Consider the following 27974-nt stretch of genomic DNA (forward strand, 5'->3'; position numbering starts at 1 on the left):
AGTTCACCCTAAGCATTTCAATGCAGTTACAACAACTCATTCATTATTTTTCATTTGTAAAATGAACTCATATTAACACTTTGAGCAGACAAGTGACAAAGAGAAGTAGAAAATTTATTGCAGTATTTGTTCCACCAAAAGGGTATGAATCCCCTTCCTCGTATTACTAGGGTGACCTAATACAACAAAATCTACATTTACAAAATATCCTCCTGCAATAGGCCACATATACTGCATGCGTAGTTCGAAATAGAATAAATTATATTCAGAGGACTCTGCCATTGTACAGCATGGACAAATAAACGTGAACAAAAATAAAAAATCTTATTTTCTTTTTTACTTTTTTTTCCCCCAGATATCTAAAAGCTAAAAGGAAAAACCCATCAGGGTGCTAGTCATATAATAAACTCCAAAAAACACTTTAATAAGAACATCAAAAAGACTAATTTCCAACATTCACTTAAGGTTTTATTCTTTTTTTTTTTTACAGCTTTTTTTGTATTCAGATATAAACATTTTAGTTTTTTGTCATGTTAAACTATGGTACAGTGGGAGTAGAAATGAACGACTAGAATCTGCTGCACAACAGCGAAGGAGCTCCCACAACAATGTTGACAAAACATTTCCCTCCAGGTCTCTCTTCTGATAGCCTTCTAGGGGATAATTTGGGTGAATTATTCCTTTAATGCCTTCAGGATTCTATCCTCTGAACATTTACACAAGCAAAACATGAACAAGTCCCTCTAATATAAGTCTCGTGTTTTGTGTCATTTTTGCAAGAGTAAGTCATGTAAAAGTATGTAGTGTCAAATATTCTTTCCCTCTTGTGTTCTCTTACAAAAATGAGGAAGAGGGGCTAGGTAGGAATCCAGTGAAGTTTGGCTGTGTTGTTGGAGGTGACAGGTTGAGGAGGAGGAGGAGCAGGAGGAGGAGGGAAGGAGAGGATTTTCATAAAGTAGAAATGGAACAGGGGAACCGAAACAAACAAGAACAAAAATAAAAATACAGGAGCCATTAGCTAGCCCCTCCCTCCCGTGCTGCATATAGTGAGCGTAAAGTCTGTACAACTTTGTTGCTCAGTTTGTGGTTGCTGGTCAAGGCAATCTTTTTGTAAATGATGTCCGACTCCTTAATGGTGTCCACCCAAGGCACCAGTTTACGGCCGTCCCTTTTCTTGGCCTCTGCCCAGGGTCCCGAGTAAGAGCCTGCCATCCAGTGGATGGTGTATCCGTTGGGAGTCTTTTGGGTGACTCGAGCTATTTGCGGTCGGTCCTTGTACTTGGGGCAACAGAGGGCGATCACATCCATAGCTTCCACCGTTTCACTCATTCGGCCTGGATCCGAGGGGTCACCGGCTCGCCTTGACCTTCGAGAGGACTGCCGAGGGGAAGAAGTTTAAAAATCGTTAGTTTCAGCTCAACAGGAGCGACTAAACATTGAGCGAATCTATCCGTCTCACCCCTGGGGTCCTTTCGTCAATATCGCTGTCGTCGTCATCCGTCTCTGGTCCCGCCTGATTGCGGGGGCTGGGTCCAGACATGGGCCCAGAGCCTCCCAACAGGGCGTTTATGGCTTTGTTTCTGATGTTGGCGCTGGCAGATGCCTCTCCTTCCTCGTCCTCTTCATCTGGATCCAGGTGTTCCATCAGAACCTTGAACTGTGTGCAACAAAGAGACAATTATTTCAAAGACCAGCAACTTAGTAACATCTGGACCAAAGACACACTTGGGCGACCCTGTCAAAGAGATTACAGCGCAACGTTTTACAAGGACTGATCTGAAACATATCTGCTGCTTTATTACTTACGTCCAGATACTGTTTGACTATCCGCCTTTTTACATCCTCCGTCAGCGTGGCGTTGCTCATGTTGTTGAAGATGAAGTCCAAGGTTTGTCTTGGGTGGAAGTTCACGTTGTTTTTCCTGTTCACTGCTTTATCATACACCTTCGCCGACTCCGTTGGAGAGTACTTCTGGATTTTACTGATGAGAGAGACAGAACGCTTCTTGAAATTTCAAGAGCTGATCGATTCCAACTTTTGCTGAATTACCTAAACATGTAGCATGCGCTCTGTTCTAGACTCCTGATGACAACAAAGTCACAAAATGATTTCACAACTAAACCTGAGGATGGAACTCAACATTATGGTGATGGTAAACAGACCCTCCAAACTCAAAGACTTCAACTTTATTAGAAAGTTGAATTATCATTATGCCGATAAACATTCTTCCATTGACTATTGAAAAGGGTAAAAAAAAAAAAAGTTGACATTTTGTTGTTAAAATGTAAATAAAAAGTCTGAATAATTTGGAGCCTTAGTATATATTTCAATATTTCTTTTTTTTAGGTTTTGTTGGCTCTTTTGGCCTTTATTTGAAAGTAGTTTGACAGGAAAGAGGGTTATGAGAGAGGAGGAAGACATGCGGCAAATGTCACCAGGCCAGGAATCGAGCCTGCGACCACTGGCATGAGGACTAAGGCCTCAATACATGGGTTGTGCTTTTCCCCTGCGTCACCACAGCACCCCTATTTCAATATTTCTAAATCTATTATACCCTTTGACTACATTAAACATGACACGGCTGAAAATGATGTAGTCTGAACATGAATTCTGACAGAATCTTACCTGTCAGAAAATCCATACAGGTTCTTTAAATGCTGTTTGAGCACGAGGAGAAGCAAGATGCCCTGAACCGCATTGGCGAAGTCCAAGAGGCCGATGGGATTATCTGGCAGAAGCCTCATTACTTTTTCCACATCCTCAATATCCAAATCCTCAAAGTCGGATTCAGATTCAGAGCTGTCTGAGTTTTCAATGGGTCTTCTTGACTTCTTTGGCCGATGCACCACTTTGTCGTCATTGTCTTCGTTTTTGTCACTGTTGCAGTTTTCCTCTTCGTCACTTCTGGAAGAATCGCAGTTCATCTTTCCCTCTTCATCCTCACCATCAGATGTGTTTTTCCACACCTTTACTTTCTTTTCCTTCCGTCTTGGCTCCTTTAGCAGAAGCTGGTAAGAAAAAATAAATAAAAAATTTCAAGAAAACTTAAACCGCTAAAAAAAAAAAAGATCTTGTTTTTTTTGTCTGTGGGATGTAACATAATTATTAGTCAAAATAAAAGCTGCTACATAGAAATGCAGGGCTATTTAAAATATAAAATAAAGTTCACCATATGTCTGCAGTGGGGAAACTTTAAACATGAAACTTGGAAAAAGAAAATGACGTAACGAAGGAGGAAGGAAGGAATCAGAGGTGGGACATATGACTCTAGGACAAAAAGAATATATGGGAAGGACATGAGGTTGTAGAACACAAGGAATTTGGAAAAGAAACAGAATTTTATTGAAATGCAGAAGAAAAGACTGACCAAAGGGCACTTTAGTCAATGGAGTATGGGATAAAGTCTCAAAGAACAAATATTTTTTAAAACCCTTTTTCATACTTATGCAGACCTAGAAGACATTGAAATCAATTTTTTATGCTTTTTCAGACTTCTCTAGATTATGGAGGAACCCTGATCTTGTCAACTTACCTCTTTAAATGTTTGCAACAAGTTGCTGCCAGAAACAGACAGTGTGATGTCTATGTGGTGCATGATGAAGAGCGGCTCCTCTTGGCTCTGGTATGGGAAACAAGCCAAGTTGTCGGCGATAAACAGCAGCATGTTTACTTCCGTCTTCTGCACAACCGCACGAAAACAAGGACAAAACAGATTTAGAGCCTAAAACAATTTTACTGCATTGACAAACAACAGCTCTTCCTTAAAATAAATGAGTACTTGGTATGTGATGTATGAGAAAATACCAATTTGCAAAGAAGTAGAGGGTGGACTTACAGCACTGTCATCAAAGAGGTTCAGTAGTGAGATGAGGAAAGCCCTCCGATGTTGCCGGTTGCCCCGGATCATCGTGTAGAGGTGGGAGCAGAGAGCTGAGTGTGTCTCATCGTGCCTGAAGCCTCTTACAATGCTTCTACGAGATGAATTGATGGCCTGCTGCAAACTATACGACATCTTCATCCCTGCAACTGCCTTCATCTGTAATGTTATGGTACAGAAAAAAAGAGTTTAAGAGTTGGCAGAAATTTCAAACTCTTGTTTGTTGAGGTTAGTAAATCTGTCTGTTTTTCTTTTAGTTCTATACAGGGAAAAAAGGAAACATGCATGTAGAAAATATTGCAAAACATTTCAGACTGACAATGCTGGTCTATAAGCAGCATGTAAATCAATCAATCAGTTACAAAAATATGCTTTCAAAGAGACAAAGTTTTTTTTAATATCAGAGTAACAATAATAATATATTTCAAAATGTTAATTATCCCATTAGCAATATAGCAGACTTTGTCTAAGGAAGTCATTAAATAAAGTTGGTTGGCTGTACTGTAGCTGGATGTGTTTATGTGTTTATTTATTAACCAGGGAAAAAACTGTTTTAGACTTTTTTTCTTCGTTTAATTTGTTCTTGAGTTTAACAGCAAAAAAAAAAAAAAACCTTTAATAGCATCTTACATGGATGAATCCGGTGTATTTCTTGTCAATCTCCACCAGCTGCTGGTCAGCTTTGTTTCTCATGCTGGGCTCTGGGTCTGTTCCCATGGCAATGAGGTAGGGTACACACTGCAAGGACCAAGAAAAATAAAGTTGGTTGACGTGACAATGATTGTGACGTAGTTCTGACGGAGACAATAAACAACAAAAAAAATATCTGTTGATTTAGATATTTGACATCTTACCTGTACAGGATGAATGAGACCCTGGTTGAGCGTCAGAGCGATGACATTGAGAGCAAAGTGCCGCACACTGGACTCTGTGTGAAAGAACGCCTCCAACACCTGTTTTAGATACAGCTGCATAATGGAGCTGCTCATCCCTGATGAAATGTCTCCCATCTCTTTCAGATCCTCCTGTTTGGACAGTTTCTTCCCTAAAAAGATACAAAAACATTCGCAATTTTCTCCAAGATGATTGTATGAAACGAGAGCTAATTACAAAGCCTGGACCACTTTTTCATCACATCGTTATACTCAAAATACTCTGTAAGAAGGTTCAATCCTAAAGTGCTTAGAAAAAAAAAGAAGTTATGTCACCAGTAAAATGAACTTACATTCTCGGTCTGCTTCCTGCATCCGTGAGTCTTCTTCTTGCAGGTACGTCTGCAGGTTTTTAAGGACCTGGATTTTGAGGTTGATGGAGGAGGAGGCGTCGGCCAGGATACCGTTGTACAAGGATTTCACCTCAGGCACAAACATCTGACTTGGATGCATAATAACAAGAAAACCTGCAAGAACGCAGTGGAATATGATTGATCAGACATGTCTGCATAACCTCATTCTATCATCGACTAATGCAATTGGTGGCTTCGCCAAATATATGTAAAAAGGAAGAAGGAAAACGGTCAGGGAGGTTGCCCATGGCAACACTAAGGAGGCTGCAGGAATTTCTGGCAAGTCCTCCCTTTACATATCCTGGCAATCTCCTGTATTCTTTGTATGTTTGGACTAAGAGTTTTGAAGATTGAAGGAAGGATTCAAGCTCGACTAAAATAAAAAAATAAATAAATAAATAAAAAAACTTGGTCTGGACTGTTAGATCTGATGAAACCAAACAATTTTTTGTAGCATAATTCCAATCGACAAGTTGAGGATTTGGGTTGCTTTCCTTCAGATAGTGCAGTTTTATGTCAAGGAAAATTAAATTATGAATAGTTCCAAATTCCATTTAGCCGACAACTTTCCGGTGTCTATGAAGGAAGAAAGGAATCACTAACTGTGGACAAAAGACATAGACAAAATCTGATGGATTAAGTGATCATTACAAAGTCATGATGCATGGTGACAGACATGCATCATGCAAAGGAGGATGAATACTGTTTCTGAAATAATGATAAAGATCTTCAAGATGTACACAATTATACAGCAAAGTTGTTGTCGCCGCTTCCCAACTAATTAAAAGTTTGATTTTCAGTTGAAGTCATCTGACATCTTAATAGAGTTGTATAAACATTTGGAAGCCACTGAAATTTCATCTGCAGGAGCAGAATATTCTGAAAAGATCTTTCGACCAAGCAACTTGGCTTGCTATTAACATGATACATGTATCTGTGAATGAATAAGCCAGAAACAAACTAAACATCAATATAATTTAGGTCAAATGGAAATTTGTGGAAGTACTCCCGAAAAACCCACTCATATTTCTGTCTGATCTAAATTTATGCTAGATGTTAATCCTGGGAACATAAAAGCCTTAAAACACAGAAGAGCTTAGGAAAAAGGAGACAGAAAAACACCTGCAAACTGGGCAAAGAGATATAAAAAAAAACTGTGACTTTTACCTAACCCAATGATGGCTTTGGTCTTGACCACCTCATCCTCGTGTTTGGTGAAGTACAGCAGGAGCTCAAGAACCTTCTCCTTGATGATGATCTGTGCACAGCAAACATGCCATTTAATAAATTAGTCAAACCTGAAGTTTCGTAGCCTTAATATTACTCAATTAAGTCAAAGCTCAAACTCAAAGCAATGCTAAAGTTGTTGTCCCACCTTGTTGGTGCCCTTAAACTCCTCCAGATCGAAATCAAAATGTCGACCGAGGGCACCCACAGTGAAGAGCGATCGCAGCAGAAAAGGCTTGTTTGCTACTAATGTTGTGCTGTTGGGATCATCTTGATGCTGAATCTTGAATTTGTTAAGTGCACCTGAGGGGAAAAAAACACCACAGAATGAAATAATAAAAAAAATAATAATGAAAAGTTAATGTTTTATATTTTTATGTATAAATGAAAGACCAGACTTGTAAAAAGATAATTGGAATACTCTGTTACACACCACATTTTACAACGGGAATTTTCAAGTAAATATATCTCACCATAGAATTTGTTAAAGCAAGACCACACAAACTTGTAGTTGTGTGTAACTTTGTTTACGACAGCTCCGAGACAACTCACACAGTGCTGGACCACCTAAAATAAGCAGAAATACCATTATTGTTAAACTTGAACTGCAGCATTTCATTTTGTAAAACAAAGCAAGCTTGTGAAGAGGCACCGTCACACACCGTCATGCCGTATTTGATGATGAGCTTCATAAGGTCTTCTTCAATGGTGGCAAGAAAAGTTTCACTTGGGTGCTCCATTAAGGGGACAACTAGCTCCAAGATCTTCGCCACATTGCAGATAACCATGAAGTCGTTGGCAGTCTGCAGGGAAAACAAATGAGACATTTTACCAGGAGAATCTGTTATACTGGCCTCAAGTAACTGTTCACAGAGGTGGCTCCACTTCAGGACAGACATGTTGCAGGTGCATCTCAAAAAACATGGTATAAAAAAAAAAATCTGTCTCAGAATATCTGACTTTTGGTGACAGTAACCAGTAACAACCTGGCAGGTGAAGCAAATGTGTTGAAGCAAATTACTGACTAAATCTGTTGCGGTAATCACTTCAGCATGAATAAACTCCAACACACACAACTACTTTATACAGCACAATTAATTGATGGTGCAGTGGAAAACAAATAACAGAACTTACGTTACACTTTGTGGTCAGGTAAGGTTGCATGGTCATGGCATGTTTGACCATGAGCTGCGCTCTGATCTTGCTGAACAAGTACAAGGTGGTGATGCATGCCACAAGCCGTGTCGAGTTTACTCCTTTGTTTTCTGCAGAAAAAAACAAACAAAAAACCCCCAAAAAAACAGGAAATAAAAAACACAGAGTCATTACTTTGTTCTGAAAACAGTCATATAAAATAAACCAAGTTTCTGTATAACATCAACCATTTGGATTCTATAAGGGAAAACTTGTATACCTGCTAGAGACTCTTCATATTTAAGGATGTGCTCGACCAGATTGTCGACTAGTTGAACACAGGCCTTTTTAGCTGGTTTATATGAAGCATCCTCTTCAGATTTAAGAAGCTGGAAGGGAAAGACACAATGGTTAGTTTTACAAGACTTTGAATATCAATTACAACAAAATTACCAGCCACAAAAATTAAACTCACATTCTGCAGAAGCTGCTCAAACCAGTCATAACCAGTGTCTCTACAAGCAGCAACCTAAAAGGATGAGAAATATAAAAGGCTCACTCTGAATCTAAAATGAGTAGAATAGAGACAAAGTCTTGCATAAACAACATTCTATGATTACATACAAACCAAAAATACAGCTAAACTTACAACATCAGTTATGTTGAGAATCTTTCTGGTCATGGTTTCCTTGTCATGTGCTGGAGTTGGAGTGAACCACAGCTTCTGGAACGTCTCATTCACCAGTTTCTGCACAGAAGTATTAAATATATTTTATTCTCTTAACAAGTAACTGTTCTCTTAAATCAGACTGATTAAAAAAAACCAAATCTAAATGTTGAAAAATATACATTTACAGTTCTTTTATTAAGAATAGAGAAAGCAAAAAAAGAAGAAAAAAATGATGATAAAATGATGATGCAGGTACCTTGATGCCTTCTTCATCGTTGACCCTGCGGATCATCTTCACACACATCTCAGTGATCTTACTGAAGGTTGGTTGCTCCAAACAGATGTCTCTGAGAATCTTGATTACCCGCTTTCTTACACTGATACCGGTGTCCTGTACATCAAAAATGATTTGTTTTATAAAAGAAAATATATTTATCGTTCTGTAAAGCATTACACTGAAAACAAGCCGTTTCATATCAAATAGATGCATAAAGAGCAAGAGCACTGTTTCACCAACAGATGGCAGTATAAGACAGTAACAACAAGTGAACTTTGCATGAACCCTTCTTCACATTTCCATGACAACCAGCCCAACAATGTCCATATGTTCACTCGCCAGATGTAAAGTTCAAGACACTATTTTTTAAATTCCTTTTCAGTACAGATGGTTTTAAATAATCCAAACCAAAAAGGAAAGGTCCTTCGCTAATCCTGTTGTTTCAAACCACTTCATTTTATTCATGTAGCAAGAAATACTTGGCATTAATTAACCACTTATGCAAGTGTCAGCTAATACCTGCAGCATTCATTCATGTTATTACTTTGACATTTTGTGACCAATAAGTTATTTTATGCGAGTTTCTAAAGTCTCACCCCTGATGTCGCCAACATGAAAGAATGAACATATTTGGCCTGCAGGCAACAGTTGTTTAAATATTTAGACACTATAACTTCTGTTCCTATATGTACTAATAAGTTCAGCAACTCCCAAAACTTTCTGCTCTACACAATCCTACATATTTGAACAGACAACTTACCAATATCCTCTCTATTAGCATATCGTAGTACTGCTCAGTGAGTTGGGGTCTGCTGAGCACGAACTTGCCCAGCAGCTCCACAGCTGCCTCTCTCACGCTGGTGGAGTTATCCATCAAACGGCCATGAACGCCTCGCTGCATGTCAGACTACAAAACAAAAGGAAAATAAAAGCGCAAGTTTAGCAGTGTAATAGGAATGTATTCCAGTAACTATCAGATATAAATAAAAGGGTCTGTTTGCAATAAAAAAAATTTAAAAATTGCACAAAATCGAACCACTAATATCACTAATATTTGTACGCTCACGTACCCTGGCCAGAATGCTGGGGTCTACAGCCACAACCTCCGACAAACACTTCATGGCTTTAGTCCTTACAGCGATGGCACTTTCCCCAAGAACTCGTAAAATCTATTGAACAAGAAATTAAAGCATAGAAAAAAGTGTTTTATAGAATACTCAGGGAAAAAAAAAAAAAAACATGTCACCATTGTTGACGTTGATGACATGTTTCAACTACTAACATTTCCTTTAACTGAACAGACATTCAGATAACTCATCTTACCTGTGTTAAATAAATATCAAAGCTCTGGGCAAACGGCCTCATGGAGGCCAAATAACGCACGATTAGACAGGAGTCTTCATAGTCCACAGTGTCTGAGTTCATTCTGCGGAGAGGGAACAGATAAAAGGTTATAATTAAATCATTCCAACAGTGTATCGTATGATGGCAAAAGATCAACGAGTCTATTAATGCACACATCAACAATCAGATTAGACAAAGACTTTACTACGGAGCCCAATGTGAAATCCTTACTTCAGTGTGGTGAAATGGGATGGTGTCGTCTTAATGATGTTACGCAGGAACTTCTTGCGTTTCTCTGCGCGCTGCATAATTTCCCCAGTTGTTTCCAACTCCTTCGCATGCTGGGGTCCATCTGATGAGTCCTCATCCTTCGGATTCTGGTTCCTCATGGACTTCTCAGCCTCGGTCGTGGCATCGCGGAACCACTGGGCAATGTAGAACTTTCTGGCAAACTATCACACAAACACTAAGTATTAGATTTGGCTCATTTGGCAGAAAGTGTTTTTCTTAGACTTAGGTACTTATAAATTGTAATAATTCAAAATATAATGCATGAAAATAGAAAGAATATATAATTAGCAACAATTTTTAATTAGTACATTAAAAAGCAAATGTTTATTTAACAGAACACAGAATGAACTAACTAAGTAAAAGATCTGTGTGAGCATTCATTTAAAGAGGGACTTTTACATAGATTGCATTTAAAATTATATTTAAAAAAATCAGTGTGTGGTTTACCGTGCAAAAATGTTTTGATCTCAACACTTTAATAAGCCTGATGTTAACTCACCACCAGAGAAGGATCCGTCTCAGCATTTTCTTCCATGTAGTCCAGTAAAGCTTTCTGCAGCTGCTGCGTCTCATCAGTCCCTGGAGACTAGATGGTTACAGAGACAGATTAGACTCAAATACATTATTTTTTTTAAAAAGACAGGATGTAAACAGCAATCAGTAAGCAATATTTCCTACAGTACATAACTCCCTCAATTTTATTTGGCATTAATCCAGACTCAAAGACACTGAAACTGCAATTTCGTTGTCTTGACAACGACAATAAATTCTTCTGATTCTGATACATATTATTTAAAGGTATTTCACGAACCTTTACACCAGCATCAGGTTTGCATTACGTGGTAATCCACAAAAAAAGTTTTGTATTATTTATTTACAGGGAAAATAGAAGCATAGAGGTAGTGCACAATAATCTTCTCATCTGAGAGTACGCACAGCAAATTTCTTCATAACTGTCTGAAGCAGAAGTAATGGTGAGTAAAGTAGCTTTGCATTTCCTGTTCACTGCACATTTCACATTAGAAGATCATCAGTAGTGCACAATCTCTAACCTCTGCTGCCTATTGACATTATATGTACCCTCTTTATTAATAACCATTCGATGCAGGTGGAACAGGATTCTAAAGGCTCATGAAAAAGTTCATTGAAAAGCTGAAATTTTTTAAAGAGTGCAGCGGAAATCCAGTTTAGAACAGGAACAAACTCAGACTAGCTGCTTGCCTCAGCCTTTAGGACCAGCTGACCTGGGTTTATTTTACATTTATACTATATGAAAAAGCCAGTCTGCTACAGGAAAGACATTAACTGCTTACAACCTTTCAATAAGACTTCACTTTAAAACTCTAGGTGAAAAACAAAGCGACAGTCATGGTTCAGAGTAAAGCCAGATGCTTGTAAAATCACTGACCACCGTTATGGCACAGACCTGCGACTCTCCAACAGCTCTGAGGTTGACCTCTGATATCAGACATAAAAGTCTGCAGCAGATTTTTCATCTGACTTAATTCACAAAGGGAGGTTATATGAATTTTCCAAGCACATCCACTGCCAACCACACCCATTTATAGAAAATATAATAATACATCTAGGAAGAGAAGACCTATTTTGTTTATTATTTTAAAATGCGCAGAAGTAATTTAACCAGTGAAATGTTGTTTTAGGTTTCAAGATGGGTGACAGTTGAATCCACTTGAGAGTTCTTGACTTGACATTATGTTTTACGAACCAGAACCTCCCCTTAGAAGATCCCTTTTGACCAAGTCAAATAAGAGCAAAATGACAGATTGTCAACTAAGGAAAAAGGTGTAAGACTGTGAATCAAAATAACCAGCCATTGGTAATTACTAATTCAATAGAATCAATCAGCCAGTTTCAGTTTCATGGTTGAACGCTGGATGCAATGACAAAGTTTTCAACCTCTTGTAGGATGCGATCGATAGATCTCTGGTCCATCCTGCTAGTGACGGCGTCCTTCCTGAGTCTGGCAGCCACTGTGCCCAGGTAGTCCAGAGATGCTACTCTCAGAGCCATTTCTGTCTGCTTATTACTGAACTGGTGTACCTGATGGGAATAAAAGAGAGAAGTAGAAAAAGAAATACCTTAACAACAAAGCAATGCAAATTGCAATGATCACTTATTTACATGTGTATGGAAAATTGTTATTTAATTGCCACATGCAGGACAAAGCTAATTATCTGAACAAAGCATGAGGGAGGGTTTATTTTCAAAAGGTACTAAGTGGTTTCAACCAATCTCACACTAGCACTCACGCACAGATTTAAATATCTTCAGTTTCAAATAGTTCTCCATACTAACCAACAGTCTTCCAAGAAGACTGAGCAGCAGCTCTGCTGCAGGCCACTCCGGTTTGTTTACAGTTGAGAGCAGGTCCTGGACAAAGTTTTCAAATAACGGTCGGTAGTCTTCTTCTCCCTGCTTGCTGCCACATCTGATACAAAAAAATAACAAAGGCAAAGGATAAGAATAATTATTTATAAAAAGAACAGAGCAGAAAAAGTTGATTCATAAAACAAAAGCCATTGAAAAATGAAATGTACTTCAGAAGGATTGGTTAATTGCTTAATAAATGGTTAATGTAGTACCAGAAGGCTTAAAGATTCATCTAATCACCATAGTAATAAAAAAATAATAATTCAACTTAAATATTTGTTGCAAAAGTACAACATAAAGGGTGAGAACAATCATTTTACTTTTTGAGGAAGACTGAAAGGAAGTTTTGCGCTGTCCGCATAGCCGTCTCATACGAGTTGGTTATCAGGACGTCCTGATCCACCTTAAAACAAAAAACAGATTAATCAAAAAATAAGTTTCCCACACCGATGGGAAGAAGGTTTTTGATCCGTTTGCTCTCCCACCTTGTCGTACTCTTCAAAAACATCCTTGTCGCTAGGGAGATGGACCACACACTGGATCAGCTGCAGCACCAGAGCGGTCACCATCTGGATGTACATCGGTTCTCCATCCTGGTCTGAGCTGTTCAGCCTAGCAAAAAAGAGACAGCACATTGAGGTGGCTGTCACCACGGGCAACGAGCAATTCTAGATCTCAAAGTAAAATTATACATTTCATTTTTGTTCCCCTTTGGTGCCTACAACAGTTTATTTTCACATGTCAAAAAGAACAAATGTTTAATCAAGCTACCTGAAATTCCTCAGAGAGCGCTTGCTGGTGGGTAACCTGGCCAAAGAAGTAAAGATCTCTTCCAAAATCAGCTGCCGATGCTTCTCATAACGTGAGAAAACCTGCAACACAAAGAAATGATTTACAAATCTCAGGTTTTGCAGAGTAGTAGAAACAAAAATAAGACGGGGTGGAAAAATGAAATCAGATGTCAAATCTAACAATGAGGTACTTCTATGTATCATATCAGATGACTCAAACCAATTCATTGATGTGTCTATATAAAAGCTTTGTTTTTTTCCTTTAGAGAAAAGACTCACCGCTGTCACAAGCTTAATGGCACATAACTGCAGCTCACTGACATTCTCCACAAAAAACGGAGTTATTCCCATAGAGGAAACCTACAAGACAAGTTAAAAAGAAATAAATCAATAAATTACATATTTTGTAATTTAATGCGATTCATACCAAGCTGAACAGTAGATTCCAACATTATAGTTATTTTTATTTTTTTTTATTTTTTATTTTTTTACTTTACCTGTAGGATGGTTGTGTCCGTAAGAAGCTGGATTTCTAGAAGCTCTGAAATGTTGCTGACGATGTCACAAACTTTGTTGTACAACATCACAATTACACGTTGTTTGTGTGTTGAGCATTTGGCACGCTTTGCCTTGGAGCTCAACATCCCACCTGGATGGGGAAAAAGCAAATGTTTATTATTGACAAAGAAGTCTAGTAAAAAGATTATATTTTCTATAACATTTTCTTGTGTGTGAAAGCACATAGGAAGATAGGTGTGGTAGCACCATAAAACGAATATTTGAATAAAATGTAAGAAGAACCCATAAATTGTCTGAATGACCACAGCATTCAGAGCATCATTGGGCTGAGAAAATGTGTTTTCAACTCCATGGACCACTTCATGGAATAAGGAGAGTTTTCTGAGTTTTTTTTTTACCACCGCCATGTCTACTGTGCCAAATAAGAAGACCAGAATATAAAACTACTCCATAAAAAGCCCTGGCAGGAAGGTACAATTTCTGAGGTGAGTTTCCACAACACTTTCAGCAACAAGGAAACCTTTTTGGGACGGTTTTTCTCCCACATTTGCTTCCATGACAGGAAGCAGAGCCAAATCAGACAACTAACCTCAACTAAAAGCAGCTGTCGAGTTGCACCTTTACAGAAGCTTTGGAGTAACTTAACAAAGCTTAAGTTTGTTAAGCAATTACACATAAATAATGTGCAATTGCTGTGACAAAAAGATTTTTACAGATTTTTTTCCCCCCGTTAAAAAATTTAATTAATCTTTGAAGCCAGTAAAGATAATAATTCATCATTTCTTTGCTTAGAAAAAACCCAAATCATTTAGATAAGCTTCTGATAGATCACTCCGTTATCAGTGGTCTGCTTTAGAACCTGATGGTGTTCTGTGACGATATTCACCTCCATGTGGGTCCACTCTGTAGACGGGATCATACTGTGGATAAAGTGTGTTCTGAAGGTGAAACTTGGTGTATTGTAGCACGCGCTCAATAACATCCTCTATGTACACAGCCTTTGGCATGTGTGTTGAGGTCATGATGTTAAGCGCTGTCAAACAGGCGTCTGCGGACTTTGTGACTCTCTCCATTATCAAGTCTCTCCAGAGTCTTTCTTCACTTTCAGCATCGTGGTCCTGAGGGGAAAACATTTATTTATTTTTTTTGCAGAAAGCCTAATTATTCACTATGAGGACAATAAAAATTCTGTTAATGTTCTGATATTTTCTGTAGTCACTGCTATAACTTGGTCATAAACCAGACAATTCAAGGGAAAGCACTCACATGGTTCAACAAGGTAGAGAGCTTAGCTCCATCCTGGATATTCTTTTCAAGGATGTTCAGAAGCTTCACCAATTTATCTGATGGGATCTGCAGAAACGCATAGGCCACTTAGACCAATGTCTGAAAAATCACGTAAATATGGGTCTACATGCAGATATTACACAATCTACTCTACCTTGCTGGTGATGCTCATGGCCTTAATTTTGGCAGACTCACTGCCAAGCTCATTCAGCTGGTGTTTACCAAGCAACAGTTCCTGAGGTATCTCATCATCATCTGCTGCTTAGAAAGAACAAACGGGAAAAGAGCATTGATCAAAGTCCAAACTTAAGTGTTTTTGCAAACACAATATAAACCTACGCCGATAATTACCCATGGTAGTGAAATCCACATCCTCCAGATTTTCTAGAATGTTGTCAATGCTTGCCAAGAATCTCTTGAATGTGGATGAGTCCATTAGCTCTTCTTGGGTTAACTTGGGTTCGTATGCTTTTCGTTTCTTCTGCTTCTCTTTCATCTTCATTTTTCTGGCAACTGAATATGGAAAAGAAAAAATTTTGCTGTGAAAATATTCTGTGTGGACCAGACATAAACACTTTAATATGTTAGCATCAACTTAATTTTCTATTTGCGTTCACAGAAAACAAACACTTTTCTGTGCAAGAAAAATATTATTTCAAAGTAATCTATCAAAGCATATAGTATTAACTTTAAAAACCTTACAAAATATGCAACAGATCTTTAAAAAAAAAAAAAAACTTAAAATAAATTTTTCATACTTTCACTCATGCTGGGTGGAGGTGAATCTTCCTCGGAGGAGTCGCGGTAGCGGCTGCCTGAGCCACGGCGACCTTCCCGGTTCCCACTCTTCCGGTGATCCCCGGAACCCCGTCGTTCCCTTTCTTCAAACTCCCAGGCTCTGTCTTTGTCTCTTTTGTGACGCTTCCTTGCTGCTGTAAAGAACAAACATGACATCGTTATCACAATTTTCCTAATATAAATGTGTTCCAAGTATGGCTTAGAGACCATTTGCAGCTATCAGAAGGATTTCCTAGCATAAAACACCATAGGAAGACTAATTAACAAGTAACATCAGCATTTAACAATGATAACCTCTAATGATCTACTGAGTAAATCATCTCAATATTCCTTGAAAGAAATCTCTCAAGCAAGAACATTTTACTCACACTCTCCATTTGCGTCATAGTCTTCATCTGAGCTGAATTCAGCATATTTGGGCTTCTCGTTTACTGTACTTCGTTTCCTCTTGTTCATCTTTACCCTTTCATACATTGGCATGGTTGACTCAATTTCTTCCAGTAACTCTGGGGGAAGCTCCCTTAAAACTTCTGGATCCATACCACCTAAATATTTGAAAGTATTACCTTAAGTTACTAAATAACTTTAATAAGGAGTAGAAGAAAAGGCAGCTAGAAAAAATGAAAACATATTTAAAACAGTACAAAATGTGTCTTGAGTTTCTTACTTTTCCCCGACTTTCCTGAGAACCGGTTCTTCCCAGACTTGCTGTGCCGAATGATTCTCTGAATCTGGTCGACTGAGAGCTTTTTTAACACCACGACAGGCTTGGGCCGCTTCTCAAAGTCCTTCACCAAACCTAGCCTCTCTAGTTTCACCTTAGGCTGGCCCCACATTTGACTTTCAGTTGATCCACTGTTCTCCCGATCACGATTAATCTACAAGGAAGTAAAAAAGAAAAAAAATGATGTCAAGTTTGAGTACCTTCGAGCATGTTTACATAATTTTAAGACGGTTGAATCTGACGAAATAAAAATAAAACAATGATTCAAACTGACAATGCTTGTGATTTTGATGTCAAGTCCCAGAAACCCAGGAGCAAATACATAAGGAGAAATTCCACTTTCTCATGATTTAGGTTAAAGGTCAACACTGTGGGATAATGGTAAAAAATGAGTCAACAAAAAAAAATAAATAATTGCCACAAAACCCAAACAAAACAAGATATAGAAATGTGTCTTTTTCAATCTTTGATTTCTCGTCCACTGAATTTAAAGCGCTGACTAAAAAAGATGTTATTTTGAAAATGACTGAAGTTGACCATTAAATTGTTGTTCAGTCAAACATGCCTTGAATGTAGAAGATTCTGACTTTTTCAGAGATTATAGCAAGAAAAATGCTGTAAAATAAGCAACTGATATTTAAGGCTTAAAAAAATTGTAAAACAGGAGCTGAACAATAAATCAAACCATAATCATTAACCCAATATCAATGTCTGCAGTAAGGCATTCACCAAGTAGAGGTTGGTTATTATATTTGAAGTGTCATGCATTCACACGCTGCATGGCAATGACGTGATTGGTCTGTCACAATGTTTGCAGCAGCCTTTCATATAAACTACATGCATGATTTTAGTAACTCTGAAGCCAAAACTAACAGTATACTGTAGGAAATTTACAAGGATGAAAAACAAAGAAAAGATGACCTGTTGATTAGCTGGTTCAAAGCAGGCGAGTAAATTTTCCTCTCATCCATAAGACTAAAGCAGACAGTCATAGTTTGAATCAAAAGGAGGAAGTTCTGACTGATTGGTTGTCTCTAACTAAGCGGTGTGTTTCTGCAAATGGCAGAAGGACCACAGGGAAGAACGAGGCAGAGGAGCTCGACTTTTTTCCAGATTTGTCTCATCCTATACTGTCATGACATACGCTACATTCACGCCGCAGCCTGAAGTGACCTAAATCAAAAATGATCATTCAGGCTTGCAGTGTGAACATAAACATAGCGACTGATATCAATGTCCGATGTTAATATTGCTGTTAGATAGCCAATATTTACCAGTGTTATACACATTTCTCCACCTTTTCAGCACATTGAAACAAAAACGATCACACCACTGCTTCTTTGCTTCAGTTACACTCCCCACAATCTTGCACTGAATCTCAATCACTGTTAGATGGCAAAACAAATGCCACATGACTAACTTCCTTCCCATCCGGAAACAAATGGACAGAAGATGGAAATGCATAACTATTTTTAATACCTATCCATTTTTAATATCGGCCCCATATTATTTATCGGACCAATACTTATGTCTTAAAAAGTTACTGATATTGGTCAATACCAATGTTGGTGTCAATATATTGTGCATCCCTACTATATCCATTCATCAATCTACATCTATAGGTAAGAGTTGACCAAGAGATTTTGCTTTACAATCCAGATTTCAGAAAACAACCACAGTGGAAGATGTCCTTGATGTATTTGCTTTTTTATGTCCACCAACTACTTCTATCTGTATACAAACTTAAAAAAAAAATCTGAGTTTAACAGATGAATAGGACTGAGTTAATGTGTTAACAAAATTTAAAAACAAAAACCAGAATTAAAAGAAAAAAAAAAAAGGAGGAAAAAAAAGTTAAAATGGGAAAACAAAACTCAAGAGTGAGCAGGGGAATGATTTGGTTTTGTGAGATTGCAGGCAGTGACAGCTGAATGATTGGTAGGCGGATATATATTTGGTTTGGTCAGCCCAGATCACCTTGGGGATCTGGAAGTTCTTCAGTGCTCCGGTATGCCCTCCCAGGAGCTGAGCAGGGAAAGAATCTGGGATTTTAGCACCAGAGGAAGAAGAGGCCGCTTTGGATCCGTCTTGTTTACTGCTGCTCCGACCGGGCTCTCCGGCGGCCTGGAAGCCAGACCGGTCTCGATCACTCCTGGAGCGGGAATCGGGGGACCGCCTGTCTCTACTGCTGGTCTCGCTTCGGTGCCTCCTATCCCTGTCGGACTCGCGGTCCCGGTCTCGCCCGTGCTCCGCTCGGTTAGAGGGCTTTGGTAACTCTCCGCGTCTATCTGACGACTTCTCGTGATGTCGGTGCTTGGACGACTCCCGACCTTCTCTCCTGCTGTCGTGTTTATCAACCCTGTTTTTGATGACCTCCGGTCGCCCGTCGGGTTTCAACCGCAAAGCTGTGTCAGAACCTTCCACTGCTGCCGGCCCGCTTGCTGGTTCTTCAGGCCAGCGTTGGGCTTCAAGGGCAGGAATAGGGGCAGCCAGACAGGGGTCGAGCTGGCCGTCAGCTCTCCCTGCCTGCTGGAGGTCGATGCTCACCATGAGGGGAGGGCGACTGGCACCGTTTCCAGCTGCAGTGGCCTCTTGTGGGGTCAGTTTGCCTGCATTGGCCCCTCCTGTGGATCCACTCCCTGGGGCACCAGTGGGGGCCCCTGGTCCTCCTGCTCCAGGCTCAAGAGGAAAAGAGTCCTGTTTTCTCTTCTTAAGTGGCTTGTCTATACAAAGATAAACGTAAAAAATAAAATAAAATCAATAATGAATTCAATTCAATGTATTTTTCATTAACAATATTGTGACATAAAAATTTAGACATCTTAAAATCACACCTTTATCTTGAACTTCTTTTGAACACTTTTCACTGGCTGCCTCCCGTTCAATCCTTTCAATTTCAGCCAGAGCATCAAGCTCCACCTCATCATAAGGTGAACTGGGGGGCTGGAGACCACCAGCTCCACCAATCTGTGGCATGTACTGCTGCTGCAGTCTGGCTGCCAAATTAGGCTGAAGAACTGGAACTTGCTGAAAGCCCAGCTCTGCCTCAATATTGTCAGAGTTCTGATCCATGCCTGGCCCAGCATCGCCTGACAAAATAAGTAAAACACACCGAGTTCAAGCAAGCAAAAAAATTTAACAACTATATTCAAGTGCAGATTATTCATAGACTAATACCTGATGGATCGGATTCATTTGACTTAACCCTGGATAGCTTGAGGGTGAGTTTAGTCGAGTCCTTGTTAGGAGAGCTAACAATGTCATACATGTCTTTCTCCTCTTTCACTGTGGGAGTTTTCTTCCTCTGCTGAAAATGCTGCTTCTGGTCATGTCCGCCTTCCCTGGGTGACGACGCGTAGGGAGGCGGCGACTGGAGAATCAGCGGTGGGCGAGAACCCGCTACAAACGAGCAGCAACACAGAGAAGCTCATTTTTAAAGAATGAAATCCACCTTCCATTCAATAAAATAACCTCCGCCAGTGCTACTGAGGCTTAAGCCTTTACACATTCATTAAATACAAATTGTGGAGTCTGACGCTGATTAATAAAGTAGTCAAAGTTCTAGGACTGTATTGCCTCTTTACTCTCTAAGAGCTCTTACGTTTGGGTGTTCCCTCACTCGACGTTGGAGAGCAGCCCGACTGAGGAGACCTCAGCTGGAAAGAAGGATTCCTCATGGCTGAATCACCTTCCTGCAAAACAACATTAAGTTGTCCATTTACATCAGAGATTGGCTTAAAAGTTTCCAAAACATGTGCAAATACTCTGAATATAAAGTGCAAATCTAAACAATCCAAACAATTAAATTGAATCCACAATTTAGGAGTATAATTTGTCAGGCATACCTCGTTTCCCAGCCGCTGCACAATATTCATGTAGTCGTCCGTACCATGCCTGTCTGAATGGTGATTGGGAGCATTGGATAGCTGCCCCGATACTTTGCCTTCTTGGATATTCCGTATCCCACCTGGCACCATTGGGCTCGCCACTGAAGCTGAATATATAAAGAACAAAAATTAGCACATTTCTATTTCCTGTCACAGGATTAAATTTAGGATTATGACAAAATTATACATCTGGCAAATTTACTTGAGCATCAATATTTATTGTAAACATGTTGGATTTTAATGTAAGAAGAGATTTAATAAAATCTATCAAAATGTCCAAGTCATTATAGTTGAAAAGTGTATTGCACTTATTGTGCAATACACCTATCTTTCTTTGGTTTGAGTTATCAACCAGTCTTGGTTTCTGATTCTGAATTACAAACAACTCAGTAAAACTGTTTAAATTAAAGATCTACAACCTTAAAGTTAGAAATAATTGTTCATCAGTCTTGAAATAGTAAAGTTCTCAAATAACATTTTAAATAATAAAATCCTCAAATTAAAAAGGTAGAAAAGGTACTAAAATCATTTTACATAAATCACAATAATCTAAAAGCTGCCTCAGGTTATGTAAATAACACTCTTAAATGTGCATCATTAATGAGAAAATGTTTCATACGCATTTAATAAAACAGGAGAGTTTCTTTAAAAATATGACTAATTTGAAAATGCATTTTAAGTTTAGAATCTCTAACAATGATAATGTTTGTCTGTCGTAACTGACTAGAGATACTGAGATACAAAATTTTAAGTTCAAAAAGTATTTAAAATTGAAATTTTGTTTTCCACATGTTTCAGATGGCCTAAGATAAAAATAAAAATACTTTAACAGTGACTGACATGTGCAGTTTGAAGTTTAAACAATTGTTCTTTTCATGATAAAAAGCAAACAAGCATTTTGCACAAATCAAATTTCCACATTCCACCGTCCATGTGCGCATGAACATACAACATGCTTACACATTTGTTGGTGTTGGTTGTAGCTGGGCGGTTGTTGGTGGGGGTACTGCTGTATGTAACCCGGTGCAGGGCTCTGAGGAGTGTAGGGGCTGGGCACAGGACTGTTCTGCTGACCTATGTACCGACTACTGGAACCCGACTGGGGTCCCACAAACCGGCTGGATACAATGAAGAGAAGCAGACGGAAAATTGGAAAATAAAAATAAAAAAAGAAAGAAGAATAGTCAAATTAATGAAACTATATTATGTGACATATGGTATTTTGTATAGAGATTAGTCCTTTTAATACTATCTTTCAAGATTGAACAGATGGTGACCAGGTTCATTTTACAAATAAACCCACCTTGATGGATTGGGAGAAATTGCAGCCGGTTGGAAGTTTGCAGACTGTGCAGGGCTGTGCATGGAGTTTTGGGTGATCTTAAAAGGTGGTACCATTGGTTGCTGCATAACATCTGTTTTAAAAAAATACATAATATTGTTGTTAAAACCATGAACAATAAAAATAATATTACATTACAATTTCAATCATTTTTCCCCCATACTTTTCTCCCTGAAGATGCCAGGGCTCCTGGCCAGCATGGTCTGCAGCAACAGTGGTGCGTCTCCCTCTGGCTCATCGCTACCCAGGTTATCCTTCAGTTCTCTGAAATGTTGCATTAATATCAGACAAAGTTCAAGTAAAACTGCCATGTGGGAAAATTAATAGCAACATGCTAAAAATTGAAATTGACTGCTCACAGATTTGAAAACAAAGTAAGGGAATTTTACCAAAAGCATTACACAATGTTGGGATCGGTTGTGTTGCTGAGTCACAGAATACATATTAGCATGAAAAAGCGACAGAAACAAAGCCAAATATTTTCAATAAATCTTACTAAAATCCAGGTCTGCCACATCAACTATAATATTCCACTAATGCTTTTAGTCAGCTTTTTTTTATTCATTTTCTTTGTGCCTCCTTCCAGCTTTAAAACCAAACATGAACAATTTTTCTCAACACAAATGTTAATTGTGGAATTTCTTCACCTATTTGTTCAACACAAAAGAGCAGGAGAAGGTAAAAGCAACACAGAGGAACCTTTTGAATGAAGATGCTCTTTAAAAGTAAACACGTTCTCTGTATGCTGAATTTTACCTTGATTAAAAGTTTGCAGGAATATTTAGACAAGAGTCCTGGACTGATCAATGATGTGTTCATGTGCTGATATTTATGAAATTGACAGTTACAACTGCAACCAACAATTACTGCTGTTCTTTCCTTAAAGCTGTTTTTAAATGTGTTACATACAGTAGGTAAAAAAGACATTGACAACATTTTACTTCAGCCTGTTTTAAACACATTTAACTATACTGATAATATCACAATAAATAACACTCAAACCAGACAAATTCATAAATAATCACTAGTTAACAAATACAAATAATAGAGAAATCTCACTCCCCATTATAGCATTTAAATAAAAAGGCTTAAAAACAAACTCATTAGGAGCTGCATTCATCAATGGCATGAGGTCTATTTTTGCTTGTTTCCAGTTCAGTCTCATCACATTTGACCTTCATTACATGCTGTAGAGTCAAGGTTTTTATTCTTAAACACATAATAATAAGATCTTATTTGTATATATTTTTTGTTCATCTGGACTTTATACCTTTGATCTACTTCAGACCTTAATGAGTCTTCAGTCTTGGTTTGCATTTTTCATATTGGCAGGCACTAATTTTCAGATATGACTGTTTACAAAAAGACTATTTCATTTTGAAATTTTGAAAGAATTTGCCATTTCAATTAAATACCAATAATACATATATTGTTATGTCTAATTTTAGATTGCTGCAAACATAGAAGCCAATACCACATCTCTCTATTAATGTCTTTCTATTGACCTTTCGACAGAAGGAAACAAACATATAAATATATATATACCTTTCTAGTCCTGTCCAAAGCTCTAATTGTTCCCTTTTAATCTTGATGGGAAATATTTAAAAACATAATAAAATTATAAAGTTAAATCTGGACAAGCTGATGACCAGATCATACACTGGAATGTATAAATTATTGTACAAAAATGTAACACATTTAACAGTTAAACAGAAAAATAATTTTAACCACAGAGATACTGAATGTTCTTATGCAATATATGCAAATTTAGCAGCAGTGAAGTCATTAGCATCTGTTTGTATCATCTCTGTTAAGTGTCACAACTCCACTGAAAATAAAATTGTTTCTTACACATATTAATTAGCAGCATAACAAGACAAAGCAAACGTCTTTATAAACCAGAAGCAGAATCTAGTCTCATCCTGTCATGGCGTCTCAACTTTCAAGCTATTTTATTTAAATGTGAACCTCTTCCAGAAACAGGCTTTTTCCAGCTTTCATATCGTTCTTTTCGTCATGTAACAATATTGGAGGTCAAATCATTGTATACACTCACATGTGCTCTGTGGAGACCTGGTTAAGGCCATGGGCTAGTTGGGAGGCCAGATTCTCATCCCGACACACCAGTAGACGGTTAACTTCCTCCGCTATCCTCGAATTGAACAAGAGGCTCTTAGTGGTGGTGGCAGGTAGAGGGGAAGGAAGCGGCAGCTGGTTCAACACTGGGAAGAGAGACAAAATTATTTCAAAGACAAGACGAAGACAGAAAAGGAATAAAAAGCGCTACAGGACATGCAGTTTTATGGAAACAAAGTAGAGGGAAAAAAAAGACAGCATAAAGTCAAAACTGAAAATTTTGTAGACAGAAAACTTCTTCCTCACATGGTCGCACAAACTTTAACAGTTTTTTGGTATATTGCGTGGGGTACTTACAGTCTGTGAGGCTAGCGATCCCAGCAAGAGTGGTGATGGGAACATGGGGCATATCCCCATTCATGCTGAAGGTGAGGGCGGGGGAGTGTGTTGATACACAGGTATATCAGGGGGTCGACGGACAACACCCGTCCTCACATCTCCTGGCACCTTGAATAGGACGTGGTTAGAGTGAGAAAGAGATAAAAACAGAAATCAGCAAGGAGCAGGAGAAGACACATCTATTAGCAAAACAGAAATAGATGTCCAAAGCAGTTGTGGCTACTTAAAACAATTACCAATGTATTGTAAAGTAATACATTGCTGACCATTGACTGATAAAACATCTTTATGAATAGCGATGGTAGTAAATATTCTCATCTTCTGATTGATAAGCATGTAAACCGTAGAGGCCTGTTACTTTTATTTTATTTTTTTAATTAAAAGAAACAACTACAGAGAACTAAATTTATATTTTAAGTTTACAAAATAATCTATAACATAATCTTTAACCTTAAAAACAACATGTCTCTGTATTGGTAAATACTTGCTTATATTGTTTGTTTCCATTCTATACTGTAATTGTGATTCTGTTGGGATTTCCTGAGAAAATTTAAGTTGTTCTTCAAATCACTCATGTTTTTGTTTGTGCGACTAAGATGGGATTTTAGACTAATTAGCGCAAAATTAGATGAACAAACGCAATGTCCACACAATTTAATTGTTACCATAGAAAACCCATGTATGGAAAGCAGTTGCAAACAAAACATATGCACGTAAAACAGCACATTCTTACTTTTAAGGATGCAGCTTCTTGGTAGGTACAAAAGTACATAAGCGTTTGCTCAGATTATAATGTAATCTTCTTAAGGTTCACTGTGTTTTGGTAATAAGATGAGTTGTATGCAAAATATTGATATGAACCACACATAGCTCAGCAGATTTTTACACATTTGCATGTCTGATATAGCAATTAATTAACAGCTCTGGATAAATGAGATCCCCTTGTTACACCTGTACATTATTTTGCCTCAGATTCTCCCTACTCTTTCGGTAGAGCTGCATGGCATAAGAAAAACACACGATTTGCAATAATTCTTGATCAATGTCTCAATGATGACATGTCTTGTGACAAATTAAAGACTTATGCTTAACAATGTTAATCTTTAATTCAAGTTCTGTTGCGAACACAGAACCCAGATAGTCATTTTTTGCAGCTACTGAAAAAAAAAAATTCTATATTTCCACCCTATTTAACAGCTTGGTTTTATTGAATATGTTAAATCTAGCTACATATGCTGTTACAAGAGTAAAATTATTTACTTTTGGTAATGTAAAAAGAGAAGTTTCTCATGAGTGCAATGCCTTCCTAAAACATTGCCTGCAGCATTAAACAACTAGAATCACAAAATGCATTGTTGGTATGCAGTGCATAAATGCATTGGAATTATGCAGGAAATACTTATTGCATTGAGCCGTTCTCTGCAATACTAAAATTGTATGCGGTTACAGTGCCATAAGGAAACATCTGGGATATACCGTCCAAACCTAGCCTCAGGTAATTTACGTAAGAGGTAAGATAACGGCAGAGGAAAAGCAATCACAAATTTGTGAATATTTAATGCATGCTTCAAAGGCTCTTGAGCTATTTACCATATTATGTATGATGCAAACATTTGCCTAATAAATGACTAAATAAATTACAAACTAGTATGTGCACTCATACTTCAGGCGGTCTCAATAATGGCATGGCTGACACATATCTGATACAACATGACAATAATACCTTTTTAAAGAATCTCGTGCAGTCTCCGGTAGACTCACTGACATCTCAGATAAAATGTCCTGCACCTTCAGACTCCTAAACGGAAAGCATTTGTGTCAAGACTTTCATCCGTCAAATTGCACTTCATTCTTCACTGGGACAACAACATGCAAAACAACAACACAGCCTGCACCACTTCACATGCACTTAATTCTTTGCAATGACACCATTCTTGCTGTAGTACAACCTTTGAGCCTGGAATGCAAAAACGTGCAGCGCCGTTAACCTCAATGTGGTACCCTATGTCAATAACTTCTGAGGAAAGTTTTACGTATAACTGAAGCCATATAAACCCATCATCGCCCCCAGACGGAGACGAGAGCATCCGACTGAGATCACACACTTCAGTTTACTCGGAGCAGAGTCTTGCTGTGCACAAACTAATCGTAACGGAGGGTCAACAGACTGATAATGCGAACTGTACATTAGTAGGTGAAAGCGTTAGCATGCTCAGGCTGTGTGGTTTTCCCCTGCACGCAGGGGCTTGGCTCTGGGCTGACAGCTGTGAGACTGACAGGCAGGAGGCAGCACAAAGGAACAGATGCACTGTGATGGTGGCGGCAGCAGTGGGGAGGGAGGGGGCTGCATCCTCCAGAAGCAAACAGTTACAATTCGCCTCTTGCAAACTAAGTAGCTGAAAACCATGCTCTGCAGTTTTCGCTCACAACAAAAACAAACTCCAACGGAAAAGCAGTCGCAGCTTAGGCAAAGTAGGCTGCACTCAGTCAAAACCTCCCCAATCAGACTCGTATCCAGAGCCACCACTAGCATAGTAAAAGGGTTCAAAAGAAAACAACATCACAAGATGTAAAATAATCTATGCTAACTTCAACCTCGCGTTAGCATCTATTTTAACATTTTAATTTAAACTAAACAGCCCAGCTAAAGCTCCATATAGTCCTATAAAAACGACCGTCGTTAAACTGCCGAGAAGTTCTTGACTGGAGCTTATACGTAGAGCCTGAAGCTACAGTAAAGCGAAAAAAAACACTATCTACGGCAGCAGCAATATCTGCTAAAAACAATTGTCGTGTTTTATTACCTAGCTAGTTAGGCTAACTAGCTCCAACTGTTTTTAGTTGGCTTCCAATGCTGTTACTTATTTAAATAGAAGGGGAACCCGATTCTTAATATTACAAATATAAGGAAGCGCTGGTCGCGGGTTGTTAAATGTTGGCCTATTTTCACTAAGTTCAGAGGAAAAAAGTGATGGGTTTGAAAGTACATGTACAGGCAACTGCGGGGATTGCAATTCCGTGGCAACGGCCCAATCCTCGGGCTCGACAAATGACATCCAGTGAGGGCCGTGCGCCTCGGCAGAGCAAAAACACACCTAGCTAGCTTGGCTAGCTAGTTAGTAGCTTCCGTTACCTCCCGGTCAACGATTAACGACGCCGTAGGTGGTCTTGCAATAGAACAATTATTAACATTATTTAAAATAATTGCAGTTCCTAAATAAGCATAAACTGCGCGCTAGCATTTACCTTCGGATGTTGCGTTCAAAGGGAGGGCAATGTTTTAGCTGGGTTTGTGTCCGTATCTCTAGCTCCCCCTTTCTTCTCTCTCGCGGCTCCTCCAGAAGGAACTCGACTGGCTCGCCAGCTAGCCGACGAGCTAGCCTGCTAGCTATCAACAATAATCCGGGTCGGACCGATTCGTTCTTCTTCCGTCAGTCGAGGGTGAATGTTTCAACGTATAATCATGGGGAAACATTCGTTCTTCGGAGTTTCAGTCGGTCTGTGCCGACATAAACAAAGTTGGTAGCCAATTTCGACCGTAAATGAGAAAAATGACGATTTTTGCGATCATCCAAAGGCTCTCCTCTCGTAGAACAAAATGCCGACCGGAAGTTCTGTCGTCTGACTGACCAAAGATCTCAGGAGTGACTCCCTC

The 27974-nt window shown here is 38.7% G+C and overlaps 1 protein-coding gene across 2 annotated transcripts; it reads right to left on the reverse strand.

The window, feature by feature from the left end:
* Positions 1–93: 93 nt before the first annotated feature.
* Positions 94–27955, reverse strand: nipbla (NIPBL cohesin loading factor a). Of its 2 annotated transcripts, XM_017306813.2 has the most exons (49): positions 27566–27955; positions 26043–26117; positions 24278–24427; positions 23901–24066; positions 22008–22108; positions 21806–21917; positions 21463–21620; positions 20461–20609; positions 20217–20307; positions 19793–20014; positions 19450–19704; positions 18593–19338; positions 16559–16769; positions 16260–16436; positions 15852–16025; positions 15445–15606; positions 15248–15354; positions 15073–15159; positions 14693–14924; positions 13785–13936; positions 13567–13647; positions 13268–13368; positions 12982–13108; positions 12817–12899; positions 12422–12554; positions 12023–12166; positions 10605–10691; positions 10046–10266; positions 9794–9896; positions 9541–9639; positions 9231–9377; positions 8450–8584; positions 8173–8271; positions 7999–8052; positions 7804–7912; positions 7524–7654; positions 7052–7192; positions 6863–6956; positions 6538–6692; positions 6330–6420; positions 5103–5276; positions 4732–4922; positions 4508–4615; positions 3836–4036; positions 3533–3679; positions 2626–3008; positions 1807–1981; positions 1460–1657; positions 94–1377 (listed from the first exon to the last, which is right to left on the reverse strand). In XM_017306813.2, the coding sequence occupies exons 3-49, from the start codon at positions 24339–24341 to the stop codon at positions 1015–1017; spliced, it is 7641 nt and encodes a 2546-aa protein (XP_017162302.2). In that variant the 5' UTR covers positions 24342–24427; positions 26043–26117; positions 27566–27955; the 3' UTR covers positions 94–1014. The 2 variants fall into 2 exon arrangements, with proteins under 2 accessions (XP_017162302.2, XP_017162304.2); XM_017306815.2 differs by lacking the exons at positions 26043–26117; positions 27566–27955 and having other exon boundaries at positions 15248–15351; positions 24278–24382.
* Between the last annotated feature and the right edge of the window lie 19 nt (positions 27956–27974).

Source organism: Poecilia reticulata, chromosome 9 (genome assembly GCF_904066995.2).
Source record: "Poecilia reticulata chromosome 9, P_reticulata-male-v2, whole genome shotgun sequence".
NCBI classification, from domain to species: domain Eukaryota; kingdom Metazoa; phylum Chordata; class Actinopteri; order Cyprinodontiformes; family Poeciliidae; genus Poecilia; species Poecilia reticulata.

Bases quoted from the DNA above. Each gene is read 5' to 3' on its own strand.
- nipbla (XM_017306813.2), bottom strand. From the start codon at position 24,341: ATGAATGGGGATATGCCCCATGTTCCCATCACCACTCTTGCTGGGATC. The intron at 12,167-12,421 runs GTTAGTATGGAG...TATTCCCATCAG, and splicing joins GTCTTCTTGGAAGACTGTTG to GTACACCAGTTCAGTAATAA. The intron at 10,267-10,604 runs GTGAGTTAACAT...TTTGTGTGATAG, and splicing joins AGACGGATCCTTCTCTGGTG to TTTGCCAGAAAGTTCTACAT.